At 60.0% G+C, this 24809-nt stretch overlaps 1 protein-coding gene across 3 annotated transcripts in view; it reads right to left on the bottom strand.

Moving 5' to 3' along the window:
* RASGRF1 (Ras protein specific guanine nucleotide releasing factor 1) overlaps positions 1 to 24425 on the bottom strand; it is a 32608-nt gene extending 8183 nt beyond the window's left edge. Inside the window, exons 1-18 of one of the 3 annotated variants that reach the window (XM_051796845.1) lie at positions 23795 to 24425; positions 14959 to 15065; positions 13944 to 14091; positions 9912 to 10004; positions 8582 to 8835; positions 8234 to 8313; positions 7664 to 7857; positions 7142 to 7251; positions 6832 to 6950; positions 6245 to 6405; positions 5365 to 5428; positions 4550 to 4686; positions 3433 to 3515; positions 2550 to 2759; positions 1677 to 2047; positions 1234 to 1359; positions 939 to 1109; positions 463 to 575 (exon numbers count right to left, since the gene is read on the bottom strand). In XM_051796845.1, the coding sequence (XP_051652805.1) occupies positions 463 to 575; positions 939 to 1109; positions 1234 to 1359; positions 1677 to 2047; positions 2550 to 2759; positions 3433 to 3515; positions 4550 to 4686; positions 5365 to 5428; positions 6245 to 6405; positions 6832 to 6950; positions 7142 to 7251; positions 7664 to 7857; positions 8234 to 8313; positions 8582 to 8835; positions 9912 to 10004; positions 13944 to 14091; positions 14959 to 15065; positions 23795 to 24070 (2817 nt within the window). In that variant the 5' untranslated portion in view covers positions 24071 to 24425. Of the gene's footprint in view, positions 1 to 462; positions 576 to 938; positions 1110 to 1233; positions 1360 to 1676; positions 2048 to 2549; positions 2799 to 3432; positions 3516 to 4549; positions 4687 to 5364; positions 5429 to 6244; positions 6406 to 6831; positions 6951 to 7141; positions 7252 to 7663; positions 7858 to 8233; positions 8314 to 8581; positions 8836 to 9911; positions 10005 to 13943; positions 14092 to 14958; positions 15066 to 23794 lie in introns of all 3 variants that reach the window. The other 2 variants (XM_051796844.1, XM_051796843.1) reach the window with 2 other exon arrangements.
* Between the last annotated feature and the right edge of the window lie 384 nt (positions 24426 to 24809).

Genomic DNA, 24809 nt, shown 5'->3' on the forward strand with positions numbered 1-24809 from the left:
TGTACCATTGCATCAGCATCACCCAGCCAGGGAGAGTCAGGGGGCTTCCCAGTGAGAACCAGTACAGCACCACTGCCAGTGCCCCCAGTCACCAATGCAGAGAGGGACAGTGACAGCAGGGAAAGCACCCAGTGCCTGAACCCTGACCCCAGCCTTAGCCCCCCAACAGGCACCAAACCCGGAGACTCCCCTTCTCCCCAGCCCAGCTGGGGGCAATGGCAGATCCAGCTCCCCTCCTCTGCACCTCGACTGTGCAAACTGGGACCCAATGCCTGGCCCCCCGCTGAGGCTCCCAGCTCCCCACTCCTGCCCACGGCCACTCCTTTGCTTCATGAAAACAGAAGTGCCAGTTGCCTTCCCAGCTGGAGCCTGGCTGAGCCACCCGGCATGCAGCCGAATTTCCACTTGTGGGAAGGAGGGAGAGAGAGAGGTGAGGAGGGAGAGAGAGGCCCTGCTGCCCACCTGCGAGTGTTTGGAGACCCAGTGCCGCAGCACGTTGAGGACACGGTTGGTGGCCGCTCTCCGGATCACAAACTCCTTGTCCCCGTTCCGCTGGTCCGTGGGGAAGCCTGAAACTGCCAGCAGCCCCTTAGCAATGCCCTCGGGAATGGCTCAGGGCTGCTGGAGGGCTGCCAGGAGGAGCATCCTCCCTTCCCGAGCACCCCGAGCCGCTCCGTGTCAGGGAGCAGCAGGACAGCTGGGGCCGCCTGCCCACGGGTGTGATGGTTGAGGTGCCCGTATCCTGCACGTCCCTTGGGCAGCTCCGTGCCCAGGCACCCGGGACACGGCCCGGAGCGGGCGGGCACTGGGCTGGGGGGGCTCTGGGCTCCCCCGACAGGGCTGCTCCTGGCCAGGGAGCTCCTGGTGGGAAACCCAACTGAGAGCCGTGGAAATGAGCATCCCAAAAATGTGTTCCCGCTGCCTCGGGGGGCAGGTACCTGCACTGGCCAGGGACATCCTGCGGTACTTCTCCTTGGTGGGGGTCCCCTCGTTGGCCCCCGCCGTGGCGATGGCGAAGGCGGAGGTGGCAGACAGGGCGCTGCGGGTGCTGTCCAGGTCCCGGCAGGACGTCATGACCACGCCGTTGTTGTAGGAAAACAGCGAGAAATCTGGGGGAGGAGAAATCCAACACCACTGCGGGCACCGCTGCTGCCCAGACAGGCTCCCCCACGCACCAGCCCCCCAACACACGGGCACCCCCCGGGTCGGAACAGGCCTTGGCTCCCCCGTTACCTGATGAATTTTTGCACTTGATGGACTTGGGAGTTGTCGGAGATTTTGTTGGGGAAGTTTCAGCTTCGGCTTCATCACTGTGATTGGGATCTGTGTCTGACTCTTCCCTGACAGACACCTCTGAGCCTGGGAGGAACAGGGAACCCCTTTACCACCCGCTGGACACAAATGCAGCCACATTTTAGCTCTTCCAGGTTTTCCTGAAGTCTGACCCATTCCAGCTGGGGATGCAGCCAACACATATGAGAAAGGTACAGAGTCCCGCGGTTACTCTGGGATTTTTTGGGATGGGTTTTTTCTTTGAGGTTAGGGGGTTTTGGGTGGTTTTTTTATTTTGTTATTACAAATTAGTGAGTTTTCAGGAGGCAGGAGCTCTCCGTGCATGCTCCCAAACTGGCCACCCTGGGCAGGAGCCCCCCACCCTTACACCCACAGGGACTCACTTTGCTTGCCTGGCAGTGGCTCCTCTTGCTTTTCCGAGGCCACTTCTCCTTCATCCGGGATTTTATTGGGATAGCTGCTGGACACGTAGAGTTTGTTGATGTCCAGGGTGGTCTTGCTGAAGGGGGCCATGGAGGAGTACATGCTGGCATAGCCGTTGGAGGAGCAGCTCAGCGCCGCCAGGTCCAGCGCCTTCCCCCCCGTGATGATGGGGATGTTGAGGGACAGCTTCCTGCGGCGGCTGGGGGACGAGCTCTTGGTGATGGACAGCGGGGGGGGCGACGAGAACTTGCGGTTGGCTCTAGGGGACTTGGGGGGCTCCCCGTACAGCAGCTTGTTGTTCTGGCTGTTTGCAAACAGGAGCTCCAGGGACCTTGGAGGAGACACAGGGAGAGGCTGAGCTGGCACCTGCCCTGCCCAGCAGCCCGTGGGGATCCCCCGCTGTGGCACTGGGGCCCGGGGGCATCCCCCCAGGTACAGCAGAGCTGGCATGAGCCCCTCGCCACCCCACATGGCCCTCCTGGGACGGGGGACACCCGCAGAGCTTGGGTTCATCTCCTTCCCCAGTGTGGGGGTATCACAGCTCACGGAGCAGGTGACACAGCCCCAGGGTGGCACCAGGGCTGGGCAGGTCTGGGGCACAGAGAATGCAGACAGGGGATGGAGCAATGCCACAGTCCCCCCAGACCCCACTGCTCCTTCAGGGACAGGACAGATCCTGGGGCAGCACCAGGGCCAGGCAGGGCTGGGGTGCAGAGACTGACCGGGGACAGAGAGGGGACGCGGAGCGGGGGCAGCCCCCGCACAGACCCCGCACCCCTGCGGGCACGGGCCGGGCGCCAGGGCAGCTCTGCAGCGATGCCCCACGGCCTCACCGAGCCGGGATGGCACTGATGGGCTTCTTGTAGATGGTGATGAGCTTGTCAAGGACGACGAGGGCGGTGGTGAAGACGCGGTAGGAATGCAGGAACGTGTTGAGGAAGTCGATGCTCAGGAAGCGCAGGTCCGTCAGCCTCTCCAGCAGCCGCTCCACGCTGGCATAGCGGATCTGCAGGACCTTGCAGGAATTCATCGTTTTACTGAACCTAATGTCAACATCATCACAATACAAGCTGGCATCAGACCTGCAGAGAAACAAGATATCTGTGGTTCCAGCCTGGAATGAAACCAAGAGACCACAGAAATGGGCACAGGAAGGAGCCTTGTTCATACAGGGTGTCCCCATAGGAAACACAGGCAGGAATGCTCCCAGGGGACAATCTGGAAACCCACACACCAGAAAGGGTGGGAATGCTGCAGAGTGCTCAGCAGGCAGAGGGATGTGGATGGACTGTTCCAAGGCACACACGAACCAAGCCCCTTCCCAGGCCTGGCAGCAGCAAGGGTGGCTGACGTGGCAGGAGGACACCCCGCACTGCCCCATCCCACCGGCAGGGACCAGCCCACCTCATGCCAACATATCCCATCACAGACCAGGGCAGCCCCTGCACCCCAGCACCCACAGGGACAGCAGCTCCCATACCCCTCTCTTCTGGTGCTTTCACCCTTCTTTACTACTATTTTTTTCTCTAAGCTCTCCCCTTTGACATTCTCACCTCCCCGAGCACATCCCACACAAACCCCTCCGCAGCTATTTAATGCTCCTGATCACCACACTGGAGACAGCCCGTGGAGCACACGGGGAGGCTGCAGGGGTCGCAGGGCTCCTGACCACTCCAGCTGCCACTGGAGCTGTGTCCTGGCCCTGTGTGCACTCACTTGATCATCTGGGGGACGGTGACCTTGGAGTTCTCCTCGAAGGCGTTCATCATCAGGCCGTTGCAGCGGATGTTGTCCACGCACTGGAAGAGACACAGGTGGGTGGTGTGGGAAAAGTTGGAGGTTGGCCTTATCCAGACCAGACATATCCCTGCTCACTGCATCTCCCATGTCCGACAGGCGAGTGGGGCTGGGGCTGCACTGCTGGGAAGGGCAGGAGCTTCTTCCTGAGGACAGGGCTGCGTGGCCACGGCCCTGCCTCCCTGTTCTGGGGGAGCGTCACCCAGAGCTGTCCTTGAGCTCTCCCAGATGGACCCAGCCTGGCTCCAGGTGTGCCAGCAGTCACAAAGCCATTGCCAGGGCTGCCAGGTCCTGCTCCCAGGAATGAAGCTGGAATGAAACTCCCCACAGCCTGCATGACCGGACGCTCTCAGGGGCAGACCCAGCGAGAGGCAGGTCCCTGCAGGGACCCCTGTGCGAGCAGGACTGGGCTGGGAGCCACCACCTCCCTGTGAGGGGCCCTGGTTCCCTATTGAACCAGGAACTCTGCTCTTCCTCCCACCTGGAAGAAATATCTTCGGGGTCATTTGCATAAAGCAGGTGGAAATCGTACCACGTGTTGGAGTCAGAGGAGGAACCCACAGCTCAGATTGAGATTTGCAGGAGAGCTCTGATGGGACAGACCCTGCTGTGGCTGTGTCACCTTCCTCCTCCCACCTCTTCTTCCTCCTCCTCCAGCCACCAGACACCACAAGGGTAATGGCCAGGCCCTGGGTGCCCAGTCAGCCCTCAGGAGCCCCTCTGCTCTCCCTGGGTGGGTGCCCAGGGCTCAGTCCTTCACCTGAGCAAGACCCCAGCTCGTGGCAGGTCCCAACGCCCCAACAGTGTCAGGAAAGCTCCTGGGGTGCAAACCCAGCCCCAGGGCAGGCAGTGGGACCATGGCCACCCAGCAAACCTCAGGCATTAATCTGTGCCCAAAGTGACACTGCAGTCCAGCAGAGATCAGCCAAGCAGGGCTCAGGGATCAGCTCAGCAGGGATCAGCCAAGCAGGGATCCCATGGCAGCTCCTCACCCTGAGGACCCCATACCCCAACAACCCTCCCTGCTGGCCCCTACCTGGCTGATGTCACTGGTCCATGCAGCCTTCTCCTGCCTGGATGAGGCCACAAGGATAACTGTGAAAGATGAGGAATCTTTTGGCTCCACCACGATTTTGAAGTCAAGGTGGTCGATGTCTTGTCCTGATGTTTTGGCTTTGGAACAGAAAAATTCACATACAGTGATTGGGAAAGGCTTTCCCACCCCCTCTCCTCCCGCATGGGCTTTAGTCAGGTTTTAAGGAGAGTTTATTTGGGTTTTTGCAGGTTGTTGGCTACCCCAGGACAGCTGGATCTGTGTCAGTGTGTGTCTGCTTGGTTCACAGTAAATAATTAACCTAATTAAACCTCAGTCATGTCTTCACTGAGTCTACTGGCATCTGAATTTGCTCCAGCTCTGCCACAGCTGGGTTTATGTCACGTGGACAGATGGTGGGAACATGCAGGAGGACCCCAGACCCCTGATGGGACACCGGCAGTGCTGCCCACGCTGCCACCATGGCCAGTCACAACCCCTGGCACCTGTCTCCAGCTGGGGAAGCATCCCTGTCACCTCCCCAGCCCCCCCCATGGGGTGACCACACTGCCAAACCCAAAATCACTGACAGGGCATGGCAAGAGACACTGCTGTGGGGGTGGCACCAGCTGTGCCAGTGACCTCAGCAAAGGGGGTCCTGGGGCAGTTGTGACCTCGCCTGTGGGGATGTCTGTCTGCTCAGCCCCCACTGGGAGATGCACAAGCCCAAACTCCCTCCCCACACCCACCAGTGGGGTGAGCAGGGCCCCAGAGTGACCTCCAGGGTGACCTCCAGGGTGACCTCCAGGGTGACCTACCGTCCTCGTCGGTGCTCTCGGGCTCCTCCACCAGCGTGCAGTCGATGAGCGAGATCACACCGTTCTGGGGGCGGGAGGGGGGTCAGCAGGGGGACCCCCTGCAGCACTGGGGGAACCCCAGACCCAGAACCCCATCACAGCCCCCACCCAGGGGCAGGAGTCGAGGTTCAGGAGGGTGGGGGTTCCCCCATCCTCATTCCCCACCCCAGGGATGGGGACAGGTAGATGCCCCTGGGAGGGCACACACAGCCCGGGGTGGAGGTGGGCACACACAGCCCGTGCCCAGCACAGTGCCTGCTTTCACTGGGGAAAAAGCTGTTTTTCCCTCGAACCGATCAACTAATTTGTTTATAAATTATTTAATAGAAGCTTTAAATTTAATTTTCCCAAAGTCTGTTGTTGTAATTATCAGCTCTTTGCCACGGACTGTAATTCTTCAAACTGATAATTTAATGCCAGTAATGAGCAATTTCTGTAAGATTCTTGCTCAATTAACTGCCAAACTTCCCCAAATAAACACAGGAGCCCTGGGAGCAGCCAGAGGAGCTGGGAGCAATACGGACAGCCCAGGCTCTAACTCCAGTTTCTCCCGGAATAGATTGTCAAGGTTTCTGCTGCAGATTAGGGTAAATTCTTTTATCAGGATCCTGTAGTTTCTCATCTCTCCTGTGACTCAGCTCTAACAAGGACCATGTGAAGTAAGTCTGGGTGCCCCCCACCCCCAGGGCTGCCCCAGGGGAAGGCAAGGCAGTCCCTGGACCCCAGTGTCACCAAGAGCCCGGCCAGCTCAGACATCAGCCAGGCACCCTCTGCCCCCTCCCCATGCCCAGGGAGCAGCAGCACCACCAGCCCCTTCCCGGGGTTCCCGCAGCCCCCTCACCTTGGTGAGGTGCAGCTTTCCCCCAGAGCCGCGGGTGCAGATGATGAGGTGCTTGGAGAAGAGGAAGCACTGGCGCTCGCCCTCCTTGCGCAGGGACAGGGAGCCCAGCCGGCCCCGCGTGATCTTCCCCTTCTCCGACATGGGCACCTGGATGAGGGACCCTGCGGAGGGGCCGCTCCGTCAGCGCTGTGTGCACGGCCCGGGAGCAGGAGCGGGACACCCCCGAGCACGGGCTGGGACCGGCCCCCGGTTATGGGGCCCAGCATGGGGGTGGGCACCAGCACGGCCCCCAGCCCACCCCTGCACCCACACCACAGGGTGCTCTGCCAGGACCGAGCAGCTTCCCTGGCAGGGGAATCAGTAACAGCCAAAACGCACCTTCTGAGCCCTGATGCAGAAAAATGCAGCACCAGAAGTGCCTGAGAGTGCCAAAACTGCCTGAACGTGAGGCACTTCAGGGCAGAGAAAACTCAGAATTGAGCTATGTTTTTAAATTTCATAGCCCACCGCAGCACACAGAGGGACAGGGACGGGGACGTGGGGCTCCTGTTACTGCAGAGGGGAGGGACACTGGTGCTGACACAGACCTTGTCTGACAAAGGTCTGGCTGGTGTCCAGAAGGATCTCGCACCCCTCGATGATCATCCTCTCTATCGCCAGGTTTTTCCGAATGTTTTCAGTCTCGCTCACTTCATCGTGCATTATCCTGAAGGAGGGAGAGGAGAAAATTGGAGCTGGGATAGGACCTGCACGAGTTTTCCAGTGGATCCCTTCGGACTCAAGTAAGTGTCTCGTGGTGGAACTGCACCAGGTAAGACCAAAACAAAAGATACACCGAGGGAATTACGGGAGTATCCACCCAGACAGGGCAGGAGGGCACGGCACAGCAGCTCTCACCTGGACAGCTCTTCCAGCTTGGACTTGGCGTAATCCAGGCTGTTCCTCTCCACGTGCTCGTGGGGGGTGTGAGCCAGCAGCTCGTGCAGGGTCAGGATGTACCGGGGGATCTGCGGCACAGGGGGCAGAGTGGGGGGTCAGAGGGGCCTGCCCTGCACTGCTCCCAGGGCCACTGAGGACACCATGGCCGGGGACACTCTGAGCTAGGAGGTTAAAGCTTCAAAGCTCCTTGTGCCAAAGCTGAATAAAGAAGGGAATGGCATGGGGCTGTGCCCAGGACCCTGCTCTCCCCTGTCCCTGTCCCAAAGGTGTGGGGCAACCCGGGAGCAGCTTCGCACAGCATCCTTCCACAGCACCAGCGACAGCCCAGGAGAAATGTGGGACTATCAGGGTCCATGCCCAGGGCATTTTCATCCAGGCTTTGCCTCCCCACCACGCAATACCAGCTGTGGGGATGGGGTTTGCACTGTTCATCCTATTCCCCTGGGCATCCCTGGGGAGGAACCCAGCGCCAGCAGTCACCTGGAACATGGGGTAGGTGAGGAAGGTCTCCAGGGTCCTCTCCTCGCAGTCAGGCTTGGCCTCGTAGTGCTTGAGCAGCTTGTCGAAGTCGCGGTTCTGCTTGCAGTGGGCCAGGATCTGCAGGCTGTACTGGTGGTTCCGCACGAACTCCTGGTAGATGTTCAGCATGGGCAGCAGGATGTCGAACAGGTCAGCTGAGAGCAGAGCAGGGGGAGGTGGGTGGGATGCTCCAGGCCTCAGCACAGCCCCCCAGCCCCCTGATCCCACCCAGAGCACCCCCCGGGTCTCCCGCTCCTTGCATCACACCCAGCTCGGCCCAGTTTGGGTTTAAAGAGGGTCTAATGGGACACAGAGATGCTCTTCAGCACCAGTCTCCCTGTGAGGCATCCAGCCCTTCGTCCCACCACCTGGCAGAACCAGGAATGCAGGAATTGGGGTGCTCTGGGATTTTTTACTCTGTGACCGACATGACCAAGCAACAACATGCTGTGCAATGTGTTTTCCTGCTGATTGGCAAATGCCTGTTGTGTTGCAGGAGGAGGAAGAGGAGGAGGAGGCAGTGGCACTCACCCAGCACCAGCGTGGGCCAGCTGGAGATCCGTGCCTTCAGGCCTTGGTAAAAGATTTGGTGCAAAAACATGATCGTTTCGCTGAAAGAGGAACCGAGACAGGACTGAGCCAAAACTAGAACAGACGGACGAACAAGCGGCAAATAACGAGGATTTAGACAAAAGCCCCAGCCCAGGGCAGGGGGGGAGCAGGGCAGCCCTCAGGCCGGCTGCAGGGGGCTGCACAACAGGGTGCAGGGGGTCCCTGTAGGCTCCTGGGGACCACCCGGCACGAGTGCCCCAGTGCCCAGGGAGGGCACTGGAGCTCCTGAGATGCCGCAGAGCTCCTGGAGCCCAGGATGGAGCTCACCTGTTGAGGAAAATGCTGCTGACGTCGTCGTGCGTGATGGGCGGCTTCTTGGAGCTGGCAGCCATCCGCAGGGGCCGCAGGAAGTTGTTGACGAGGATGTGGAGCTGCTGGACGTACTCGGCCTCGGCCTCCAGCATGCTGAACACCACCTGGTTCCTCTTGCGCATGCTGTCGGCGTGTGGGGACCTGATGTAGTCCTGGATGATGGTTTTCCACTTCCTCCGGCACAGCCAGCCCCGCAGGAAGCTCTGCACCTGAGGGGAGCAGTGGCTGGGAGTTATGGACAGGGCTGGGGGGCCAGGCAGGGACCCCCACTCGGCATGGGGCAGCCGGGAGGTTCCCTGGCTCCACGCTAAAGTCGGTGTTCTTGTGCCTCCTCCTGGTGCTGCTCTGAGCCCTCCAGGCTGGGAATCCAACTATAACTCATTTAAATCTCTGGCACAGGTTGCCCAGAGAAGCTGTGGCTGCCCCATCCCTGGAAGTGTCCAAGGCCAGGTTGGACAGGGCTTGGAGCCACCTGGGCTGGTGGAAGGTGTCCCTGCCCATGGCAGGGGGTTGGAAGGAGATGATCTTTAAGGTCCCTTCCCACTCAAACCACTCCGTGATTCCACGATTAAAAATGCACTTTCTTATGGCAGACAATGTCCCCTTTTCCCTTTTCCCCTCTCCAGGAATGGATGCAGGACTCCTAAAAGAAGCAAAGATCCCATTTAATTCCTGACCTCCCAGACACAGCCACAATGCCAAGCACTGTCCTGCCAGGAGCTCAGCCCTACCCAGAACCCCCAGTTGCCGGTGAACTGGGGCACCAAACCCCCCCAGAGCCAGCACGTGTCTGGGCAACCAAACATGCAGAGATGCACCCAGAAAATTTTCTGACCCTTTCTCATGTAACTGGGCACCCACAGCACGTCCTGCCCTGTGCCCAGTACCCCAGGCCCCATGTGCAGCAACTGCCTCTGCCCCACGCAGGGGGTTTGACCCCTCATCCCCTGCATGGGACAGCAGGTGCCTGGGCCAGTCTATCGCTCCCTGTGGGAATGCTGCTGGGGTGGTGGCTTTGCCTTTGCCAAAATAAAAGCTGTGACCACGGGAGGGGGAGATGTCAAAGGGGGTGCAGGAGCCAGCACGAGAAGAAACACCTCATGCATCCAGAGAACACCGGGAGTGCCCCACCAACAGATGGGCTCCCAGCTGGGAAGAACACATTTTCCTCCTAAAAAACCCTGTTGGCAGAGGCACCTGCTCAGACACCTCTGCCAGCCCCCCATGGAGCACGTTTGCTGTGCCTGCTGGGACCCTCCGAGCGCAGCCCTCACCACCAACCCACCTTCTTGATCTTCTTGATGTCACTGTCATCGTCGCTGGGCGCGCTGCTCTGGCTGGCCTGGATGCGCTCGTGGTCCTTGAGCAGGGAGGCGATCTGTGGGCACAGGGGTGAGCACCCGCCTGGCACGGCCCGCGGGCCCAGGGCAGCCCGGGCTGCCACCGTGCTGGGGGCAGCACGAGCCTCTGCCTTAGTGACAGACACAGGGACCCATCGTGCTGGTTCTGCCTTAATGGGAATCCCAAACTCACAGAATCACGGAATCACAGAATCCTTTAGGATGGAAAAGCCCCCTGAGACCATCGAGTCCAACCCTTCCCCAGCACTGCCAAGGCCACCAATAACCCACGTCCCCAAGTGCCACATCCACACGGTTTTTAAATCCCTCCAGGGATGGGGACTCCATTGAAGTGGATGAAGCAGATGAAGAAACCTGGCAGAGCTCTCAGGGCACCACTGACTCCTCAGCACCCCCAGCACCCCAAACACACCACTGGGACTGGGACCTGGAAGTCCTGCCCGCTGCCCAACCCAAACCCCATCCCTGTTTCCTGAAAGAGCCTTCGCAGCGAGTCAGTAAACACAACGTGGAGAGAAAAGGGCAGAAAAGCCTCAAGCATTTGCACCCCAAGCCCTGCAGGCGGAGCAGCCCCCCGGCCGCGCTCCCCGCACTCGTGGGATCGGAGCCACCAGCTCCCGGCTTTGCTTTCACTGTTTCTCCCTGTACTTTCTCTCCCTCCTCTGCTCCTCGTGTGTCCCGGCCCCCACGGCCAAAACCGCTTGCAAAGTGACAGGGAGAGGCAGGAAAGCAGCACATGTGCCATCCAGAACGTGGGAAATTGGGAAAATGTGATCTGAATTTTGATTTTATAGAAAAGAAGTAAGAAAACAACTTGGAAAGATGACTTTCCTGGGGAGAAAAAGTCCCATTTCAGAGAGGAAGGAGGAACAAAGGTGGTTTTTGCTGTCTGGACTGCTTGGAAAAAGCAGGAACATGCTGGAGGTGGTGGCCATGGGCTCATGGTCACTGATCCAGCTCCTACACACCTCCATCCATTTCACCCCATTTCATTATATGGGATCAGATTTTAGAGGAGATTTTAGAGCTTCTTCCTCTCTGTGTGCTCTCCCAAGGAACCCTGAGTCCCCAAGACCCCCCGTACACCCCCTGCACTGAAGGGTTTGTGGGCACCAAAGCCATTCCCATGGGATAGAAGGGCCCACAGAAGGGGTTTGCCAGTGCCAGTTTTATTTTGGTTTGTTTGTTGGGGTTTTTTTAATTGAGTGAGCAAAATTTGCACATTAAAGTAGAAGCTGATGATTTGATCCCTGCTTCAAAGCGTGGGAAAGAGTGAAAATGCCCAAACCAAGCAAGGTGAAACCAATGTGAGCCCAGGGACAGGACACTGCAGCTCTGCCAGCAGCTCTGGGCCGACCCTCAGCTAATTCCAGGGTTCACATTTCCCACCTCCCCAGGCCCAGGCTCATGGGGATGCTCATTCTGCTGCCTCTGCCCCTCAGGGGAGCAGGGTCACTCCAAGTGGGAGGCTGGAGCAGACCTGGGGAGCTCCTGGCCAGCACAGGACTGGGGTCCCAGGAGAAACCCCACCGAGGGGGTCCTGGAGAGCACAAATTCAGCACTCCTGGGAAAGGCTTGTGGCTCCCCAGCCCCACAAGACTAAAAGAACCTTCAGTGCACCCTAACACAGGGTCATGGATTGCTACTGACCTGCACTTTTTAACCCAAAATATCCAAGTGTAAGGAAAAGCCCATCACAAGGACAGGACAACCCCCCCTCTGCCCTCATTGCCTCTCCAGATGCCTCCTCTGGGGCAATTCTGAGGTTCTGACTGATTTGGGGTTGAGGTCTCAGTCGTGTTGACCCACTTACAGCTGCCTCCACCTCGACACCACTGCCCACCCCCCTGCCAGGCACGGGGAGGGGGCTGGTGGCAAGGCTGGCTCTGGGGTGCCCCACACTCCTGCCCCACTGCCCACCCACCCCCTGCTCCACGGGCACCAGCACCCACCCACAGCCAAGGGAGAGGGTTCGGGGGGGGGCAGGCAGCACAGGGATTGTAGCAGTAAATCTGATGAGAAACTTGTTTAAACGTGTCTTAAAATGGCTTTTGGTGGTCTCTTTGCAAACACTGCTCCTTCTCCCCAGCACCCCCAGGACAAGTGTTATCCCTGCAGGGATGTCCCGAGCAGAATCCTGAGCTGTTCTCATTGGCCCCTTTAACCCCTTCCTATTGGCTGTTAACCCTTCCTGCAACCTGATTGGTTACTCTGTGATTCCTCCGAACCCTATAAATGTAACCCCCCACAATGAACTCTCTCTCGCCTCCTCCCCACTCGGGTGTGCTGTGTCTGTGCCTGCCGTGGGACCGTGTGGGTGGAAGGAGGGGAGGGCACCTCTCCCCTCCGGGCTCAGGGACTGAAGAAACCCCTGATGCTGGAGTTCCCTTTCCCTATCCTTCAAGCCGTCGGAAATGGTTCCTCAGATGGAAATGGAACTAGAACTGGGCCACCCCACATCATGGGGGGAAAGGGATCCAGAAGGGATGGCCAGGGAGCAGGGGGATACCCCCAGCACTGGGCATCCCTCTGCCACCGAGCATCACCCACAGCACCAGGCATCCCCCACACCACTGAGCATCCCCCATGGCACGGAGCATCCCCCATGGCACAGAGCATCCCCCACACCACTGAGCATCCCCCACACCACTGAGCATCCCCCACACCACTGAGCATCCCCCATGGCACAGAGCATCCCCCATGGCACTCAGCATCCCCCGTGGCACTCAGCATCCCCCTCCATGCTGAATGTCCCCCCCACTGCGAGGCATCTCCCCCCTCAGAGCCTCCTCCTCCCCCGTGCCTCAGAGACACAGAGTCCCTCGGCACCCTCTGCTGAGTCATCTGTGCACCTTGTTGCTGTCTGCTGTACCTGGCCTCGTGTCACCCTTCCCACCCCGACACCATGAGGGAACTGCTGCCGGAGCTCCCGGGACATGCTGAGGGCAGTGGCTCCAGGGGCTGATCCCATGGGATGGCTCAGAGCAGTGTCCGTGTGTTCAGAGCACTGTGCACAGCAACCCTGGGGTACTGGGGAGAACGAGTCCCCCCCTCTGCCCCCTCAGGTGAGACCCCACCTGCAGAGCTGTCTCCAGCTCTGGAGTCCAACAGCACAAGGATTTGGAGCTGCTGGAGAGAGTCCAGAGGAGGCCACGGAGATGCTCCAGGGCTGGAGCCCCTCTGCTCTGGAGCCAGGCTGGGAGAGCTGGGGGGGCTCACCTGGAGAAGAGAAGGCTCCAGGGAGAGCTGAGAGCCCCTTGCAGGGCCTAAAGGGGCTTCAGGAGAGCTGGAGAGGGACTGGGGACAAGGCATGGAGGGACAGGACACAGGGAATGGCTTCCCACTGCCAGAGGGCAGGGAGAGATGGGATATTGGGAAGGAATTTTTGGCTGTGAGGGTGCTGAGGCCCTGGCACAGGTTGCCCAGAGAAGCTGTGGCTGCCCCTGGATCCCTGGAAGTGTCCAAGGCCAGGCTGGAAGGGGCTTGGAGCAACCTGGGCCAGTGGGAGGTGTCCCTGCCATGGCAGGGGGTGGAACGAGATGAGGTTTAAGGTCCCTTCCAGCCCAAACCATTCTGTGATTCTGTGATATAGTGGCTGTTTTCCCCTCTCACAGGAGTCAAGGAGCAGCTCCCCAGCCCACTCCCCAGTGCTCCTTGCTGGAGTGAATCCTTCCCTTCCACAGCAGCTGTCCTGGCTCCAGGGAGCCCCCCCGAGCCCCCCATTCACACCGTGCTGGCACAGCACAGCCACAACCACTTGCTGCACCACTGCTGCAAGGAAAACTCCCCAGGGAGACAATGCCCTTGCTCCTCTTTGCAGTGAAGGGTCACCAAACAAGCAGAACCACACGAGCCACGACACCCCCAGTGCCTGCCCACACAGGGACATCGCCCGCCCACCCACGGGCCACGCCGGGAGCGTCGGCACATCCACGGGGCCACCTCGGGTGCTTCACCTCGGCCTTGAGGCGCTCGATCTCGATCTCCCCGTCCTCGATCTGCTGCCGGAGTTGCTTGGCAACGGTCTTCTCTGTCTCCACGATCTGCAGGAGATGGAGGTACTTCTGCATCAGCGCCTCGTGCTCCGTCGCCAGGTTCCTGTAGCTGCAGCAGACACGGCCGTGAGCGCCTCAGCCCCGCGGATCCACAGCCACCCGCGGCCCCGGGACGGGACCCCAACAGCGGGGGCTGCACTTTGGCAAGGGGTCCTCCTTCCCAGCTGCCCACGTGCTGCTCTGGCCCCTCTGGATCAGGGAACCGCAAAGGGAAGAAACCAGGAGGCGGTTCCTGCAGCTGGGAATGCTGCTGCTCGGAAAGGACCGCGCTGGGGAGCACACGGGTTCCCCACGAGGGGCAAACGGGCAGGTCAGCACAGAGCTCAGTGAAATTGTACGAGACAAGAGAAACCCCAAACACCCATGGCCGAACCTCTGCCACCCACCACATCCCAAGAGAGAAGGACACGTGTGGCACAAGCTCCTACAGAGTCCTGGTCTCATCAGGGGCTGCAAAGGATGGTGTTTCTCCCACTCCATGCTCACAGCTCCCACGTGATCCCACAGCTCGCTGCCAGCCCAGCACCCTCCTTCCCTGGAGAGGCACCAGCACCGTGCTGGCTCCTGACCCCTCTCCAGGACAGGTGGGCTGGGCCAGTGCTCCCACAGCACACACACAGGAGCCTGAACAAACCCCCTCCTGGCCAGTTTGCTATTCTGGGTGAATCCCTCACAGATGGGCTTGGAACCAGGCTGGGACAGGGAGCACCAGTGGCATGGGACTGAGGTGGGGATGGGGGGACAGCTGAACACAGCCCCCTGCTCGACATGAGGGTCCCCAACACAGGGCTGGGGGACAAAAGTGTTCTGCTGTGCCCACCAGCAGTGCCCAGCTCAGTGGCATCCTGCCCACAGCCCCTTGGGCACAGCTCCCCCCTCAGTCCCCTGTCCCCCCTGGGCAGGCACAGAGACATACCTGGCATGAGCTATGGCTGCCACCCACTCGTCACAGTCCTTGGCATCCTCGGTCCTCAGCTCCAGGGTCTTCTGGTTCTCGTGGTTGAAGTTAACGGTGAAGTAGTGCTGGGGGGGCAGGCACAGGGTACAGTTACACCACACACAGGGCCGGCAGAAAGTGCTTCCTGACCTGCCACAGCTTGGTCCATTTAAAAAACACATTTGGAAACACCAGGAGCACAGCCAAGACCTGCTGCCCCCAGCACAGCCATGCCCCCACTGAGGACAGGGCTGGGAAACGCTCCAAGGGCAAATCCCACGGGGCAAAGATCCAGCTTCACGGAAACCTAAACCCACCCAAGCCACCCAAGTGCAGGGGGCTGCAGTCCTGAGCCTGCAGCAGCCACCCTGGGGACACTCACCTGGGGACTGGGGCAGAGCAGCAAGGATGCTGAGCTGGACCTGCATCCCTGCCTGCATCCACAGATTAACCCTTGGACTCAATGATCTTAGAGGGCTTTTCCAACCTTAGTGATTCTATAATCCTATGATCCCTGCCTGCATCCATAGGTCAATGGTTGGACTTTATGATCTTAGCAGCCTCTTCCAGCCCTGATCATTCCATGATTCCTGCCTGCATCCATATGTTAACGGTTGGACTTGACAGTCTTAGAGGTCTTTTCCAACCTTTTTCTTAATGATTCCATGATTCTATAACGCTTGCCTGCATCCCTGCCTGCATTAATAGGTTGATGGTTCAGTGTTCTTGGAGGTTTTTTCCAACCTTAATGATTCCTTGATCCCATGATCCCTGCCTGCATCCCTGCCCGCGCGCCCGGGAGGTGCCGGGAGCAGAGCCCGGGTCCCTCGTGTCCCGCCCGGCCCGGGGGCTCAGGGGGGGAGTGGCCACGGCACGGGGCTATTTTTAGCCTCCCTTGACATTTGCAGTGTTTGTGCTAATTGTGTGCGGTGCCGCCGCCGGGTTTGTGCTGCTCCTCTGCTTCCCTGCAGTCTCCAAGGAAACAGGTACCACGCTGCAGTGCCGGATACTGCCCGGAATAACTGGGCTAAACCAAACCCTCTGGAACGAGCTCATCCTGACATCATCTGCTCCTCCGCTGGGTTTAATGAAGGACCTGAATTCACAGCTATCTTGGAAAAAACCACCCAAGCCCAAGGTGCAGCAGCCTGGCACCCCCCTGCCCCCAGGACATGGGCAGCCGCAGACCCTCACGCGCCATGAAGACACTGATGTGTGCCACAACGCTCTTCCCTCCCCATCCCTGATGAGGCCCAGCAGTGCTGGGCAGAAGGGCCTCCAGATGGGCACAGGAGGCTCTGGGTGAGCCTGGGACGCTGGGGAGAGCCGGGGCACAGCCAGGCACTGCTCCCGGGTGGTGCCAGCACAGACAGACCCAGCACCCCCAGCACCGCGCCCACCCAGGGCTCATGTCTCAGGATAACAGCCTGAGAAGCACCCTCGGAGCTCACCCAGCCCCCTGGGTCCTGCAGAGGAGGAGAGGGCAGCTGGGACCCTGTGCTGCCCAGGGGCACAGCAGAGCCCTCCTTCAGACACAGCTTTCGCCTCTGGGGGGCAACTGGTTGTTGCAGGGACCCATTGAAGATGCGGTTCCTTCACTTCTGCCCAGGATCCTTTAGGTGCAAGATCTCTTATTGCTGATTCTGTGGGCAAGCTTTCTCCTTATGGAGCCATTCCCATGGTAAAACACCATCATCCCTCACCCACTCCTTCCCCAACCTGCTGTGCCCAGGCTGCCCAGAGCTGTGTCTGCCTGTGGGACACCCCCAGAGCTGCAGCAGCTCCCCAGCCCTTTGCTTTTCACCCCTTTTCCTCTCCCTCCCACCCCTAAAGACTTTTACTGACAACTGCTGGAAAATTAACCAGAATCTGCAGTCTCTGCACAGTGTGATTCTGTGCCTGCCTTTACACCCATCTCACATCCCTTCACTTGTAACTGCATCGAGAAGAGCTCATCAGGTTGGCAAGGCTGGAAATGCCCCACTTAAACAACAAGGTGTGGGTGAGCCCTTTCTCCACCCCAATGCCCCTGGCAGCTCCTGGTGCTGCAGGGACAAACCACCCCAACACCACAGCGTGCACATTCCCCACACCTGATCCACCAACACCAACAGCTGGTGCTCAGCCAGATCCCCACAGGACCAGCAACACAGGGAGGCCCCAAAACTGGTCTCTGCCTGGCGAGAGGGGATGGGATGGCAAGCCCTGGGCTGCCCTTCCCAGGTGCTGCATGTGGATGATGCAGCATCCAGGTGAGCTCCTGGGGTCCCCTGGGGATGACACAGCACCTGTTTGTGCTCCTGTGGGCGAGTGCACCCACTCAGAGCCCTGCACCCACAAGCAGGACCTAACAGCTCACCAGGTTAGAGCAGCCCAACCTTCCCCAGGGCCTGGGAGAGCATCAGACTGGGGGCTTGTCAGAGGTTAAAATAAGGGGTGCAGAGCCCAGGGCAGGGATCAGGACAGGGAGTGGGGCAGGGATGTGGAGAGGGACCCTGCACAGGTGCCCACCCTGCCCCACTGCCCTCTTTGCCCACACCGGTACCCAAAGGTTTGGTCAGATAGTTCCTGGTTCATCCAATTTAAACCCGAAAACTCAGGAAGGTTTTTCCAATGGCATTTTCAGTGCTGTTGGCAGCAGAGCTGGATGATGAGGGGTGAAGGCCTCCCACCCCCACGGGGCTGCAGCCAGGACCCCTCAGTCCGAACCTCTGCTCCACCAGAGATCCAAAGCTGGCTCCCTCCAGCACACACTCCTCGTGCTGCTCCCGTTTATCCCCACACAATTACCAGGAAGTGCAGCGTGGTGGGAAGGAGGAAGTTATTTTATATTTGAATAATAAAACTCCCACCACCTTTTATCTACGCCCAAACGACGATCCCTCCCTGCCATCACAGTGACACATCACACCCGACAGCCCGGGAGCGCTTCCTGCCGCGCTCACGGGCACAGACTGAGGACCAGGACCAGCCCCACGGACAGGACCAGCACAGGACCAGCCCCACGGACAGGACCAGCACAGGACCAGCCCCACGGACAGGACCAGCACAGGACCAGCCCCACGGACAGGACCAGCCCCACGGACAGGACCAGCACAGGACCAGCCCCACGGACAGGACCAGACCCACATGTGGGACCAGCACAGGACCAGCCACTCACAGCAGCACGCAGAGCTCTGGGAGCATCAGGATGAGCCTGTGGCTTCAGCATGGCCCCAGCACAGTGTCCCTGGGGCAGTTTGTGCTGCCCAGGGCAGGGCACGAGTTACCCACAGCATCCCTTTGCTTCTCCTCACACCCACTTTTTGCTCATTTCAGACCTCACCAACTCACAGCCCTGGGGATGAACCCCCCTCACCCCAGCCCTCTCCCTCTGCTCCTGCTAAAATAAGCAGATGTGATTCCTTGAGGAAATCCCTCATTACAGGGTGTTTTCCAGCCTCCCCTGTTTCCGGGGTGCCTTCTGAGCCCCCACTGTGGGAGGCACATTGCTCTGGACCCGGGAGCTGTGGGATGCACAGCACTGCAGGATGCCCAGATACCCAAACCCCAAGGACTTCCTTCAAGAAGCCCCAGGAGACCTGGCAATTCTGCCCAAAATAATGATACAGGAACATTCCAGGTCACCAAGAGAAATGTTAAAGCACTCCAGGGGCACTCACAGCCCCAGGACCCCCCCAGGCAACCATCACCAGCTCCCCCCGGGCCACCCACAGCCCTGGGCCCTCCCTGCTCCAGGGGGGGGGTTATTACCAAGGCCCCTGATGTGCAGAAAGACTCAGAAATAAATCCTAATAATCTTTAAAATGATGCATTATTTCCAAAATACAAAACCAACCTATTCCCAGAATTCTTTTAAATTTGGAGCGGGGCATTCTTCTGCCTGAACGACCTGCCAGGCCCCTCAGGATGTTATTCCCAGGAGTTGCTCTCCTTGCATCCCCACACTGGTGACTGCACATGTGATAGTGGGGGGACCACAAGGGAACCCCCCCAGCAACACCACTGTCACCTTTTCCTTGTTTTATTGTGCCACCACAGGATTCTTTCCATCCCACAGGAATGCCCCCCATCATCCCTCTGGAACTGCCTGCCCTCCATCCTCCCGGAGTGGGTAGATCCACGTCCGCCCGTTTGTGAAGCTGATGGTTATTCCAGCTGACACAAAGGGCAAAAGGAGGAGAATTTTCCTGCTCTGGATGGATGAGTCTAAAAATCCACAGCCAGCTATGGCAGCTCTTAACATCCCTGACCTACATACCATGTGCTTTGGGAAAACAGGACTTTGGAGTCGGATGCTCCAGCAGCTCATTTCCGTGCTGACAGTAAGAAAAAATATCCCAGAGGCTGCAATTTCCCTCCTTTGCTTCGGGATGGGCTGTCAGGATGCTCGTAAATGGGTGCTAGAGGCAAGCATCACCTATGTGGAGCAGGCTCTGGAGTCACTGGTAGAAATATTTGTAGAAAAATTTAAATAAATCAAATTTTCCCTGATTTTAACCAGTGATCTGGCAGGCAGGCCCACAGGAAACACCAGAACCAACACCATGAGCACACCCCCCCCACTCAAAAATCCCCACATGGCATTGCCTGCTACAGTAATTAATTAAAAAAACAATGTTCCCCCAAAGCTGCTGAATAGTTCAGGTTTAGTTCCACAAATTATGATTTATAGTCCCAAAAAAATCAGATTGCATGGCATTACGTTCAGGTAGAAGAATTCCCCCTGCCCCAGGTGGCTGATGCTCCTTTTTGGGGGTAGCCAGGTGAACCCCCGCTCGGGGCCGGGCATGGCTGGATGCCTTGGAGAGCTGTCTGAGCATTCCCACTGCCAGGAACAGCTCCATCAGCAGGGCCTGGGGCTGGGCTCTGGGAGAGCTGGAGCTGCTGGGCTGGCAGGGGATACTGCAGATCCCCAAGGCACCCAAATTTCCCTGTCTCCACTCCCCTCCAGCACTCCCAGTTCTTGGGGATGGGGGCCATGGGACAGGGTGCTCTCGATGCTCTGTGTGCTGCTGGGGCTGGGAAGAGCCATGGCTTTCCCATGCCCTCCTTGGCTCTACAGGAAAATGAGTAGGACTGGGTTTGGACACACTGCCAGGAGATGGGAGACAACTCTTTCCAGGATGTGTCAGTGGGAATTGTGTCCACAAGCCTTCTGCCATCCCGTGGGAACCACAGCCACACCACCCACCCCTTGCACGCTCACCTCAGCTTTGCATTGTGATGCAAAACACTTCCTGAGTCCTGCCTACCCCTGACAGCACAGACATAACCATGGCCCCTTCCCTGGATAGCACTCTGGAGATGGGGCAGGAAATGGCCATCCATGGGCCGTGTGTGCTCGGGAGCAGCCCTGGCCTGGGGGAACACAGCTCAGCACCCCAGAGCACAGAGCCTCGAGCCAAGGGGGCCACTGTCTGACTCAGCACCACACTGGCTCTGTCTGAGGGCTCCTGGTTAGGAACAATAAACAGCACTGGGATACAGGTCTGGAAACTGGCACAGCTGCCCAGGACAGTGGTGGAGTTCTCATCCCAGGAAGTCTTCAAAAGCCCTGGAGATGTGGCACTTGGGGACCTGGTTAGTGGTGGCCTTGGCAGTGCTTGGAGAACAGTTGGACTCAATAATCTCAGAGGGCTTTTCCAACCTTAGTGATTCTGTGACTCTAAATCCAGTTCCAGGCTGGATCCAGGGAGCAAACCCAGCTGTGATTCCAGCTGCCCAACTGACACACGATGGAGAGTCCTCACCCGATGCTGGGGCCTTCCTGGTCCTCGAGGTTGGGGTCAGATTAACTCTGGACCTCACACCTGCTCAGCTCTTCCTCCAGGATCTCACCTTGGCTGTGCCCCCTCCCTCCCGGGGCACCCTCATCCTGCCCACCCCCAGCACACGCACGTGGACGTGGCCACGTGAAAGCACATCCCGGCATCGCCACCCTCGGGGGCCGGGGACAGCAGGGCTGGGGGTGGCACGGCCCAGACACCACAGCAGGGTAAAAGGGGGGTCACCCTCCCGGCCCAGCCCAGCACCACTGGCATCACCACCCCAAGCAGCCGGATCCCAGACGCCCGCGCCAAGGGGCCACGCTGGCCCATCCCACAGACCCTTCCCCTGGCCACAGCCTGGCCTCACCCAGCAATAAAATATCTTCCACGTCCAACTGGTTGGAAGGAAAATTCATTTGTGGAAAAATGAACTGTAGCAAAAGCAGTAAACTAAGTTTCCAGAGGCAGCAAATCCCTCTTTGTTGTTCCAGTTTTCCAAATGTCTTTGCTGCCCTATTCTCACATGTACCCATGCTAAAAGTCACCATGTTCCATGGAAAAAATCCCCCCAAAGTACATTATGTGCACTTTAAAAGTGAGGGTTTGAAAGCCCCACCCCTTAAAATTTCTCCTTTGCAGTGAATTTGGAACCTTTCAGGCTCTGCTCCAGCAAGGAAGGAATCCAAACCTGGAGCTCCTCTGCTGCAGGGAACGCTGTCCTCAGAGCTCCAGCGGGAACTGCCTGGGTAGATACGTACCCTCAAAACACAACTAATGGGGATCACAGGCAATGCTAGAAATTTCCTCAGCACCTTCCCTTCACGGGATGCTGGGCACAGCTGGGTACCAGGTGAGGTGGAAGGCAGGGCTTTCCCTGGAGTGAGGAACATGGACCCTTCCTGGAGCGCAGCCGGCCCCGCGTACCACCCGCTCCTCCCGCCTGGCCAGGCTGCAGATCTGCACCATCAATATTCACTGCTTATCTCATCCCTGGGCCATTAATTAGCTTGCAGAGCAGTGGGCATCCAGCGCTCCCGCGCTTTCAGTTACATTACAGGAATTACACAGAATTACGAGCCAGGAGCCAAACCACAGCAAATTCACATGGAGCAGTGGCCGGGGAAATATTGGGCATGGCAGGAGCTCCCTCTGACAGCAGCCCCTCATTTAGAGCAAGGATCAACCCTGCAAGTGCATTTTGAACTGGAAAGGGGATGTGATATCCTCCCCACAGTGTTTGCATTGTGGAAAATTCCTCCTGCACAAACACGAGGAGTCAAAGCCTTGATTCCAAGCTTGATTTCAATCTGGTCAGGAAGCTCGACTGCAACCTGGCTGGTAAATTGATGGACGCCAAACCAGGAACCCACAACATCTGTTACTGAAGAGACAGCAGTGACAGCCACAGCAGTGTGACCCCCTGGCAGCCCCCGAGGTGCCACACACCAGGGCTGCTCCGGTGCACGTGCTGGGCTGTGAGGAGCCTCAGCTGGGCAAAGCACAGGGAAACATTCCCGTGCTCCCAGCCAGGAGGGAGGGAGGGAACGTGCCAGGGAGCAGTGGTGCCTGGCTCTCATGGCAGGGCTTTCCAAGTGCCAGGAAGAGCCAGAATTAAGGGGCTGATTTCCTCACAGGCTGACCCGTGCCCCAGGGTGCCCGGTGGGTGCCCATGGGTCCCCTCCTGCAGTCTGCCAGCAGTGCTCCCACTGCCTCTCCGGAGCCTGCTTAGGCAGGAATTATGCAAGACCTGCAGAGCCGGACCCAAAACACACGGTGCCTCCCGCACGTGCCCAGCCCGGGCTGGCAGTGCCGTGACCCTCTGGCTGCTGCCAGAGAAAGGCTCCCGGTGCCACCGTGCCACGGGCACCCACGGGGCGCGTGGCCACGCTCCACACACCACGGTCAGGAGATGAATCCAGCTGGCTCCTGTCCACGCTAATGAGACTGGAGGTGTTTTTGGAAGCAATGGCCGGGGATTTGCCCCCCAGGCTGGAAGCCAGCCGTTCTCCCCCCGTCTGGCTCCATCCCATCCCTCCTAGTTGCTCCAGCACATCCCAGCTTCAGCAAACACCCCCAGACAAACACGCTGGGGGCTGCCAGCATCCACAACACGCTGCTCCAGGACACTTTGCCCACCTGAGAAAGGTGCAGCTGGGGGGGGGGGAAACCCACCCCGGTGCCCGTTGGGGGCTGTGGTCTCCACGGCTGTCCCCAGCAGCCTTGGGGTCGGGGGAGGGATCCAGATTCTCCCAGGGCCTCGCAAAGGCTTTGGTGTTTCCGCGCTGATCACCCGCAGACATCAGCATTGGCAAAGGGCACTGCAGAGCAGCGCCAGCACGGGGGCATGGGGGGCTTGGGGGACCCCACTCCACTTCTCCCCTTGCCCAGGGAAGGGATAGAGGCACAAACTGCTCACGTGGGGAGTAGGAACAGGGTGAAATCTGTCTAAAAACAAGGCCCTGCGCCCCCCCGCGCTGAGCACCGCACACCCTTCGCCAGGCTGCCCGCCCCGCGGGGCCGGGGGGGAGCGGTCCCTCAGCCCCCGGCAAACCACGGGGGACACACGGGGAGCGGGAGACAGTGAAGCCGCGTGGCCGAACCGCGACGTGGCTGGAGCCGCCCCCCGGGAGCCCCAGGGTCCCCCCGCCCGCCCGGGCCGCTGCCCCCAACCCCGCCGGGCCGGGGGGTCACGCCGCGGACTCGCGGGGGCTCTGCAGCGCCACGAGCGGCCGCCGGGGGGCGCCCCGCGCCGCAGCCCCGCGCTAATTACCGGCAGTTAATTAGCCGAGAGCTGGAGGTGGATGGGAAGGGGTGTGGGGGTGCTCCCGACAGAGCCCGACACCCCCACAACGGCCCCACCCGCTGCCCTGGCACTGCAGCCCCCGGGAGCATTCCCCCTCCCCAGCACAGCCCGGCCTCATCCTCACCCCCGCCCCGGTCACGCGTGGGGCAGGTCGCGGGCGACAGAAGCCCCGGGATGCGAGGCCTGGACCACCGCGGGGCATCCTCCCCTTCCCCTCCGCGGGGCCCCCCGTATCGCCCACCTGCTTCTCCAGGGAGTCCTTGGCCGAGAGGGGGGGCTTGGGAGAGGGCGCGCGGTCGCAGACGCAGCCCTCGAGCAGGTAGAGCCCCGAGGGCCGGGAGCTGGAGTCGGTCTCGAAGTAGAAGAGCATGTTCTGGAGCAGCGCGAACCACTTGGTGTGCCATTTCGTGTTGTCGGCGCTCCGCTTGCTCAGGTACCCGCGCCGGGCCCCGTCCTTCTTCGCCAGCAGCCCCAAGTGGGCGACGTGCCCGTCATTGAGCCGCATCCCCTTCTGCATCCTGCCGGCTCCGCGCTCACATGGCCCCCGCCGCGGGCGGGGCCGCGCCGAGCCGCCCCCGCCGCCCCCGCAGACCCCGCGGTCCCCGCAGACCCCGCGGCCCCCGCAGCATCAGCGGCCCCCGCTGCCCCCGGGGAGCTGCCGGGCGCTCATCCCGCGGCCCGGCCCCGCTGAGCTCCCCCGGCTGTGCCGGCGAGCGCCGCGTCCCGCACCCGCCGCGCGGAGCCGCGGACGGGCGGGGCGAGTGACGGCGGCGGCACCGGGGACCGTCAGCGCCGAGCGGAGCCGCGCCGAGCCGAGCGGAGCCGCGGCCCTCCTTCCCTGCCTCCTTCCCTGCCTCCTTCCCTGCCTCCTTCCCTGCCTCCCGCGCTGCCGCCGGCTGCGGGGGTGGTCGCGCCGCGTTGCGCTCGCCGGGGCCGCCCCCGGGCCGCGGGATGCCGGGGCCGCCGCCAGCACCGTCAGCGCCGTCAGCACCGCCAGCACCGTCAGCGCCGTCAGCACCGCCACCGCTCCGCTCTCACCGCAAGGGAACCCCGGACCGAGAGAGACCCCCGGGCTCGCAGGACCCCGGGCACGCAGGATCCCCAGACCGAGAGGGACGCCCAGACGCGTGGGACCCCGGGCCAGCATGGAATCCTATCCACAACTGGAGCCCCGGGCCAAGGGAGAGCCCCCAGGCACAGCCAGAGTCCTGGGCCAAGAGGAACCCCCAGATCAGATGAGACCCCTGGGCACAGCC

Source organism: Manacus candei, unplaced genomic scaffold (assembly GCF_025592945.1).
Source record: "Manacus candei isolate 608988 ecotype Guabito, Panama unplaced genomic scaffold, ASM2559294v1 h1tg000046l, whole genome shotgun sequence".
NCBI lineage: Eukaryota > Metazoa > Chordata > Aves > Passeriformes > Pipridae > Manacus > Manacus candei.